This window comes from Heptranchias perlo, unplaced genomic scaffold, assembly GCF_035084215.1.
Source record: "Heptranchias perlo isolate sHepPer1 unplaced genomic scaffold, sHepPer1.hap1 HAP1_SCAFFOLD_125, whole genome shotgun sequence".
Lineage (NCBI taxonomy): Eukaryota > Metazoa > Chordata > Chondrichthyes > Hexanchiformes > Hexanchidae > Heptranchias > Heptranchias perlo.
The window spans coordinates 353,343-363,608 of NW_027138483.1; the positions used below are offsets into that span (position 1 = coordinate 353,343).

General features: G+C 44.2%; 1 protein-coding gene across 1 annotated transcript; it reads right to left on the reverse strand.

Annotated features, from left to right (window-relative positions):
* Positions 1-2,065: 2,065 nt before the first annotated feature.
* Positions 2,066-3,377, reverse strand: LOC137308253 (probable G-protein coupled receptor 139). The gene is made up of 2 exons (XM_067977087.1): positions 3,308-3,377; positions 2,066-2,982 (listed from the first exon to the last, which is right to left on the reverse strand). Exons 1-2 carry the CDS (start codon positions 3,375-3,377, stop codon positions 2,066-2,068), a joined length of 987 nt encoding a protein of 328 aa, XP_067833188.1.
* Positions 3,378-10,266: the final 6,889 nt, after the last annotated feature.

Below are 10,266 nucleotides of genomic sequence, written 5' to 3' on the forward strand. Positions count from 1 at the left end.
ACATCTGTCATACGCCCACTTTTTTCAGCTTCATCTTACTCTCGATCTCATTCATCCTCCAGGGAGCTCCGGATTTAGTTGCCCTACCTTTCTCCCCTCGTGGGAATGTACTTAGACTACCTGAATCATCTCCTCTTTAAGGGCCGCCCATTGTTCGATTACATATTTGCCTGCCAATCTTTGATTCCAATTTACCCGGGCCAGGTTCCTTCTCAAGCCACTGAATTTTGCCCTCCTCCAATTAAGTATTTTTTTCCAGATTGGTCCTTTTCCTTTTCCATAACTAATCTAAACCTTATGATACTATGATCACTGTTCCCTAAATGTTCCCTCACTGACACTTGCTCCACTTGACCCATCTCATTCCCCAGAACCAGATCCAGCAATGCCTCCTTCCTCGTTGGGCCGGAAAGGGTGGGTAACCAGACGACACATGAGAAATTTACGCAGAGAATTGTAATGATCTGGAATGCACTGGATGAAAGGGTGGTGAAAACAGCTTCAATGGTAACTTTCAAAAGGGAATTGGATAAATACTTGCTGGGAACATTGTGCAGTGGTATGGGGAAAGAGCCGGGGAATGAGACTTATTGGATAGCTCTTTCAAAGAACCGGCAGGATGGGCCGAACGGCATCCACCTGTGCTGTACAATACGATGATTCTACGATACTATGATTTTAATGTGAGGAAGATATGGTGGGCAGTCTTCCCCCACAATATTAAAATGGTTAAAAATGGAGGGGGAAATGTTTGTATTTATCACCTGGTCTTTAAACCTCGCCTGGACGGAGCGCAGTCTGGAAAATTTTACGTTATATTAAAGGGAAGAAAATCAGTGCCCAGCGCTGACGCCCAGCAGACTAATAAAAGCTACAACAATTAAATAGTAAATATCAATATTAGCGATTTATTTGTTATCTTTGAACTGTAAAATTAAAATCTAACTGCTGAACAAACAAACTTCAAGGAGTGAAAGATGCACGAGCTCCTGAATAGAATTGGTGACGCGTCACAGAATCCCTGAAATTTGCACCAATTAGGATAAATCGGGAAACAGTTTCATCCGAGACACAGAAACAGGCGGGCGGACGAATTGCCAGTTAATTGGCACAAGTCTTCATCTGATACCTTTGCACCGGGCAACGCTCTCAAACCCCGGTCTGCAGTGTGACCGGTCGGAACTCCGAATGCACAGCCTCGCACTGGGATGCCCAAACAACACCATTTGATCCAAGGGCAGGGGATATTACATGTGCATCTGTGCATCAACACACAGAGCGGATTATTCCATTCCAATATATGAGAGCATTCATTGCAGAACGATGCAACAAATTACCTGATTATGAAGGTTATTTTACATTCTTGGTTCTTACATTATTTTACCAGTTTTACCGGATCGCTGATTCAGATTAGTAACAGTCAGATACATTTAGTGACAACAGGTAAAGACTTTATTTTTAATGTTGCTGGACAGCCTTCAAATATTTCTCATTAATCGAGATTTCAGAAAAAGCAGATCGAACAAGGCAACAACTGTTAACATTCAAAAATGGTGAAACCTCGCAGCACTGCGAACGAGACAGCGGCTCCGCTCCTTATTCACTGGAGAAGGATGAAGCGGTCGGTGCAGCTGACGTCAGTCCAAGCACCGTGTTCATCAAACCTCCGAGAAAAAGTAAATTCACCAGGAATTCGAAACGATCGAATCTTTACCGAAAACTGATGTATCTTCCTGTCAATTACACGGTAGAATTGAATTACATTCCTCGCACAGTGATATTAAACTCGTTGATCAAATATTCTATTCCACTAATAAAGTTCACTACATCACTGACACTTTTCATACTTAAGGGGGACTGTCCTTATTTGTCAGGAGTCAGTCGGCCAATGAACTGTCGAAACCCGCGGTCAAAGTTGGCGCTAGATTCTATAAAGTGCAGGAAATATAATCGCGTACCTGTGAGTTTTTACAAGAACCGTCATTAAATAATCTGTTAGGAGAGGGAACCCCAGTCTAAGATAGAATTGGTGCTAAAACTGAATTCTAATGTTCCAAAGGGAGGTCTAGTTCGGAGTTCGTGTTCCAACCAATCTTAGAATCAGTGTCCAGGGAGATTTCAGCAGCTTCTTCAGCTCTTCTCTCAATTTCCTCTGGGTAGCTGCATAAATACAGGTGTTTGGACAGGAACTCAAATGCTTCAGCATAGCTCCGGCTTCGGTGGCGATATATCCTGGGTTTGTGTGGTCACCTCGGTAATAATTGGGGTTTGACAGTCCGGTGCTTACAAAAGTCACTAGAGCTGTCAGCCACAACAGTATAAAACTGCCCGACACAGTGAAGAGTAAAATGATGGATTTCATTCGGTTCTCCATCTCTGGATCACACTGATTCTCACTGCTGTGTCCCCGCAGACCCCTGCGCTTTCTATTAGCCACTAAAATCCGTCTGATGGTCAAATAATTAAACAAGGCAATCAATGAAAAAGGAAGACAAATGAGCGAGATGACGTGAAACCAGACGTACGTTGCACCTTGAGGGGAGGAGAAAATTGCCACTCTTGGCCGGCAGCCCCACTGCACTTTGTTAATTATGTGGTGAGGCTCAAATGCAAAAAAAAAGGGGATGTCCTTTAAAAAGATCAGAAACGAGACCGTTGTTATAACCGCGGCCGCAGTTCTCTTGTTGCAATACTTGTTTTTAAACTTCTGGCAGCAGAGAGCAACAAAACGGTCAAATGTGAAGGAGACGGTGAACCAAACAGACAAATCGAGGGCGATAACAGTCATGTATAGAATGAACCTACACACGGGAGTGTTGGAGAGGAATGAAAGTGGGAAGTGATAACTGAAAATATAATAAACTATAATATTGATGATCATGACCAGTAGATCTCCTGTTGCCATGGCCACCATGTAGACAGAGATAAACTTGGAAAGGCCGCAGTTTTCTCGGGAGAGAATCACAATTGTCATCAAGTTCGCTGTAAGAAAGAGAGAAGAGAGAAATAATATTCCACTGTTTGAAATATATGTGGAGATACCTGTTGAAAGCATTTTGCTCCATTCGGTGTGATTATCAACACGGACCAGTGTGAGAGCAGGATTAATATTCGAGTCACTACCTTTGGAAACCGACCCACACATTATAATGAGCTGCTGCAGCGCTCACTCTGCACGGGGAGACAAGACGGTCACGAAATCCACTGAAACGCTGACGTTTGGGAAAAACGTTACCTTATCGATCATGCAATAAGAACAGTGATACAGTTAACACAGATTGACAAGAAACAGGTTACAACGGCTCACCTGGGACACGGACGGCTGCGAGAATCGGGTAGTAAATCTGTTTTATCAGCAGAATAGTTGGTTGCCCCATTTTCTGTGAGAATAGATAAATCTCCAGGACCTGACACGACTCTGACCAGTGTACAGCTGAGGCAATGGAAGGGATTCCTACATTTATACACACATCAATCGTCCAGGGAGTCAATCATGTTGCACCATAACTAGCATTAGTTACAGTCATTTAACAAATAGACTCAGAGAAGTTGATTTTTTGGTCTGAGGCATTGAATTCAGAGAAATAGTTGAAACGGTTATTGGACATTTTAAGAAATTACACAATTAAAACATTCTTTACAAATGGAAAGTGGAATCTCCCAGTAACGGTCCTGACCCGATAACTACATGACTGGTGGAGGCAGCTACCCTTGAAGTAATCACGCTGACGCTGCATTTGACTCACACCGAGTGCCCCAACTCTCTCAGTGCAGTTGCGGAAACTAATCCTGCAATGTTGGAGATGACCGCAGTCTTGCAGCATTAGACCTGAGCGCGCGTCTTTGGTACTAGTGGCACCTTACACTTACATGAGAGATAACTGTGCTCTGCTGGTACTAGTGATACCCAATACTTATATTAGATGTGAATGTGCTCCTCCGATACTAGTGATACCCTGTACCTACATTAGATGTGACCGTGCTCTCCGATACTAGTGGTGCCCTATACTTACATTAGTTGTGACATTGCTCCTTTGGTGATACCCTACACTAATGCCAGAATTTGCCGTACTCCTCTGGCTCTCGTGGTGCCCCAACACTTTCACTAAAGATAAATGTGCTCCTCCGGTACTCGTGGTACCCTACACGTACACTAGAAATTACTGTGCTTTACATTACTTGTGGTATACTACACTTACACTAGAGATATCCTGGCTTCACAGTACTTGTGGCCTACTACACTTGAACTAGAGATAACTGTGCTTTACATTATTTGTGGTACACTCCACTTACACTTTAGATAACTGTGCTTTACATCACTTGTAGTATACTACATTTGCATTGGAGATAACTGTGCTTTACATTTCTTCTGGTGTACTGCTATTACACTGGAGATAACTGTGCTTTACATTACTTGTGGTATTCTACACTTACCCTGGAGATAAATGTGCTTTACATTACTTGTGGTACACTACACTTACACTGTAGATAACTTTGCTTTTCATCACTTGAGGTACACTACACTTACACTAGTAATAACTGTGCTTTACAGTACTTGTGGTATACTACACTTAAACTAGGGATAAATGTGCTTTACTTTACTTGAGCTATACTACACTTACACTGGAGATAACTGCTTTACATTACTTGTGGTATACTACACTTACACTGGAGATAATTGTGCTTTCCGGTGCTTGTGGTGTACTACACTTAAACTAGAGATAAATGTGCTTTACATTACTTGTGGTATACTACAATTATACTAGAGATAACTGTGCTTTACATTACTTGTGGTATACTAAACTTACACTGGAGATAACTGTGCTTTACGTTACTTGTGGTACACTACACTGACACTAGAGAAAACTGTGCTTCCCCAGTACTTGTGGCATGCTGCACTTACAGTAGAGATAATCGTGCTCCTCCGGTACTAGTAGCACTCTACACTTACACTAGAGGTATCACAGTATGATATTATCATGGTAGGTACTGTAAAGGATGATTTCATTCTGTCCATCGTACGTATGCCATCTCTCCGAAAGGGCTACCCAATTGGTCCCATTTCACTGCTCTTTCACCAGAGCAATGTAATTTTCCACTTCAAGTATTTTTCCAATTCCCTTTTGAATGTTACTATTGAACTTGCTTCCACCACCCTTTCAGGCAGTGAATCCCAGATCATAACAACTCACTGGGTAAGAAAATGATTCCTCATGCTGCTTCTGCCTCTTTTGCCGATCACCTTCTGGCTACCGACCCTTCTACCACTGGAAAGATTTGCTCCTTCTTTAATCTATCAAAACCGTTCATGATTTTGAACACCGCTATCAAATCTCCCCTTCATTTTCTCTGCTCCACGGAGAATAACCCCAGCTTCTCCAATCTCTCCACATAACTGAAGTCCCTCATCCCTGGTACAATTCTAGTAAATCTCTTCTGTACCCTCTCGAAGGCCGAGATATCCTTCCTAAATTGTGGTGCCCAGAATTGGACACAATACTCCAGCTGAGGCTTAACGAACGTTTTATTAATGTTTACCATAACTTCCTTGCTTTTTTACGCTATGTCTCTATTAATAAAGCCGAGCGTCCCATTTACTTTTTAAACTGCCTTCTCAACTTGTCCTGCCATCATGAAGCTTGATATATGTGCAACCCCAGGTCTCTCTGTTCCTGCACCCTCAATCAAATAGTGCCATTTAGTATATATTCCCTCTCCTCCTTCTTCCTACCAAAATGTATCACTCCACACTTCTCTGCTTCAAATACCATCTGCCATGTTTCTGTGCAGTTCACCAGTCTGTCTATTTCCTTCTGAAGTCTGTTCCTATCCTCCACATTGTTTCCTACATTTCCGAGTTTTGTGTCATCTGCAAACTTAGAAATTATGTACTCTATACTCAAGACTAGGCCATTAATATATATCAAAATGAGCAGTGATCCTAATACCGACCCCTGGGGAACACCACTGTTCACGTCCCTCCAGTCTGAAAGTAACCATTCACCACTATTCTCTGCTTTCTGTCCCCTTGCCAATGTTGCATCCGTGCTGCCACTGTTCCTGTAATCCCACGGGCTTCAATTTTGCTAACAATTCGATAATGTTATATTTTCCAGGTGCTTTTTAAAAGTCCAGCACACAACATCAAACGCACAACCCTCATCAACTATCTCCGTTATTTCATGAAAGAACTCATTCAATTTAATCAAACGCGATTTAGCTATTGTAAATCCGTGATGACTTTCATTTATTAGCCCAACATTTTCCAAGCTCTAATTCATTTTGTCCCGGGTTATTGACGCTAAAACATTCCCCACCACCAACGTTAGGCTGACTTGCCTGTAAATGACGGGATTAGCCCTCTCCCCTTTGTAAACGGGGGTGTAACATTCACAATCGTCCGGTCCTCCGGCAGCATCCCCATATTTAAGGAGGATTGGATGATTTTGCCCAGACACGTCGCAATTTCCACCCTCACTTCCCTTCAAAACCCAGGATGCATCCCATCTGGACCGGGTGACTTTTCTACTTTGAGTGCCAATCATTTAAGGATCTCCCCTTTGTCTATTTTTATCGCATCCAATATCGCTACTAACCCCCTCCCCCCGCGCCCCCCCAACATTTACTGCTACAATGGCAGCATCCTCTTCTCCATTGAAGACGGATGCGAATTGTCCATTTCGTTCCTCAACCATGCCCTCAGCCACTACAAGAATATCGCCTTTTTGTCCCTAATCGGCCACACCCTTCCTTTGACTAGCCTTCACCATTTATATGATTATAAAGCACTTTTGGTTGCCCTTTTATGTTAGCCGCTAATGTATTCTCATGCTCTCTCCTTGGCCCTCTTATTCCCTTGTTTTGATCTTCTTTGTGCTTTCTGTATTCAGCCAGGTTCTCAACTGCAATATTATCCTTACATTCGCCATACGCCTCATTTTTCTGTTTCTTTTCATCTGCATATCTTTAGGAATCCAGGGAGCTGTAGTTTTCGATGTCCTTCTTTCGACCCACCCCATCCACCACCACCCATCCCCCTCGCCACCACCACCACCACCGTGAAAATGTGTCTACTCTGTACCCGAACTAACTCTTACATGATTGCTGATTTACTGTTCTGCCAATTTTTGATTCCAATCCACCTGGGGATGAATCCTTTTTAACTCACTGAAATTAACCTCCTGCAGTTAAGTATATTTACGCCTGATTGTTTCTTGTCCTTTACCATAACTATTCTCAACCTAATTATATTATGATCACTAATGCCTAAATACTCCCCCACTGAAACACACTCCACCGGCCCCGCTTCATTCCACAGAACTAGATCCAGCATCGTCTCCTTTCTGGTTGGGCTGAAAACGCACTGTTCCAGATAGTTCCCGAGTTGACCATGCTGCATCGGTACCAGTGCTGCCCCTGGACTTAAACTAGAGGTGAGCATTTTCCTCCGGTATTAGTGGAAAGCTACAATTACACTAGGGATGACCTTGTTCCTCTGTTCTAGTGGTAACTCTGCACGTCCAATAGAGGTACCGTGCTCCTCCGGTACTGGCGGTACCCCAAACTTACACTAGATGTGAGTGTGCGCCTCCTGTATTAGTGCAGCCTGCATTTATATTATAGGTGACCGTGCTCCTCCGGTACTGGTCGCACGCCACATTTACAGTAAATGTGAGTGTGATCCTCCTGTACTAGTGTAGCATGCATTTAGATTAAAGGTGACCATGCTCCTCCGATACTGGTGGTACCCCACATTTACACTAGATGTGAGTGTGCTCCTCCGGTACGAGTGGGAGCCTGCACTTAAACTAGATGTGGCTGCGCTCCTCCTGTACTAGTGATAGCCTGCACTTACACTAGATGTGGCTGCGCTCCTCCGGTACTAGTGGGAGCCTGCACTTACACTAGATGTGACTGCGCTCCTCCTGTACTAGTGATAGCCTGCACTTACACTAGATGTGGCTGCGCTCCTCCGGTACTAGTGGGAGCCTGCACTTACACTAGATGTGGCTGCGCTCCTCCTGTACTAGTGGTATCCTGCACTTACACCAGATGTGGCTGCGCTCCTCCTGTACTAGTGATAGCCTGCACCTACACTAGATGTGGCTGCGCTCCTCCGGTACTAGTGGGAGCCTGCACTTACACTAGATGTGGCTGCGCTCCTCCTGTACTAGTGATAGCCTGCACCTACACTAGATATGGCTGCGCTCCTCCTGTACTAGTGATAGCCTGCACTTACACTAGATGTGGCTGCGCTCCTCCTATACTAGTGGGAGCTTGCACTTACACTAGATGTGGCTGCGCTCCTCCTGGACTAGTGGTATCCTGCACTTACACTAGGTGTGGCTGCGCTCCTCCTATACTGGTGGTATCCTGCACTTACACTAGATGTGACTGTGCTCCTCCTGTACTAGTGGTAGCCTGCACTTACACGAGAGGTGACTGCGCTCCTCCGGTACTCGTGGTGCAATGCTCTTGCATTGGAGGTGTCTGTTCTCGCCTGTTGTTAGTAGTACCCTACAGTAATACTAGAGCTGATCTTTCTCCGGCTCTAGTGATACCCTAGACTTACAGGAGAGTTGTCCGTGCTCCTCCAGAACTAGTGATGCAGTAAAGTTACACAGAAGGTGAACGTTCTTCACCGGCAATAGTGATACCCTACATTATAGTAGAGGTGATAAATGCTCCACCGGTGCTAGTGCTATCCTACACTTACATTAGAGGTGACTGTGCTGCTCCGGGACTAGTGGTATCCTACACTTACGCTAGATGTGACCCTGCTCCTCCGGCACTCGTGTTACTTCTATATTCACACCAGGGCTGACTGTTCTCCTCTGGTACTAGCTGTACCGTACACTTACGCTGGAGATGACCGTGTTGTGCTACCCTACACTTGCACCAGAGGTCACAAAGCTCTAACTGCGAAAGTGCTGATCCTATTGCTACAATGCTCTTGGATGCGCTACACTTACTGCACTGCCGATGTCTCAACCCCTCTGGTACAGGCGATGAGGCTACAGTTGGAGAACTGCTGATATACCGAGTACTGGGCGCTCGTGCTTACTCTACTTTTGCAGGACTGGAGGAATAGCTACTGCTTTGAAACCAGTGCTGATACTACATGTGCAGCACTCGTGATATATCTACTGCTGGCGCACCAGGGCTGACCCTACTTTTGATGCACTGGTTGTATACCTACTGCTGTGACACCAGTGCTCACTCTACCAGTGTCGCATTAATGTTATACCTACTGCTGTTACACCAATGATCACTCCACTAGTGTCGTACTAATGTTATACCTACTGCTGTGACACCAGTGATCACTCTACTAGTGTCGTACTAATGTTATACCTACTGCTGTGACACCAATGATCACTCTACCAGTGTCGCATTAATGTTATACTGACTGCTGTTACACCAGTGATAACTCTACTAGTGTCGTACTAATGTTCTACCTATTGCTGTGACACTAGTGATCACTCTACTAGTGTCGCACTAATGTTATACCTACTGCTGTGACACCAGTGATAACTCTACTAGTGTCGTACTAATGTTATACCTATTGCTGTGACACCAATGATCAATCTACCAGTGTCGCATTAATGTTGTACCTACTGCTGTGACACCAGTGATAACTCTACTAGTGTGGTTCTAATGTTATACCTATTGCTGTGACACCAATGATCACTCTACTAGTGTCGCATTAATGTTATACCTACTGCTGTGACACCAATGATAACTCTACTGGTGTCGCACTAATGTTATACCTACTGCTGTGACACTAGTGATTACTCGACTAGTGTCGCACTAATATTATACCTGCTGCTGTGACACGATTGATCACTCTACCAGTGTCGCACTAATGTTATACCGGCTGCTGTGACACGATTGATCACTCTACTAGTGTCTCACTAATGTTATACCGGCTGATGTGACACGATTGATCACTCCACTAGTGTCGCACTAATGTTATACCTACTGCTGCGACAGCAGTGATCAATATGCTAGTGTCACACTGATGTTATACCTACTGCTGTGACACTAGTGATCACTCTACTAGTGTCGCACTAATGTTAAACCTACTGCTGTGACACCAATGATCACTCTACTAGTGTCGCATTAATGATATAACTACTGCTGTGACACCAGTGATCACTGTACTCGTGTCGCACTAATGTTATACCTGCTGCTGTGACACGAGTGATTACTCGACTAGTGTCGCACTAATATTATACCTGCTGCTGTGACACGATTGATCAATCTATT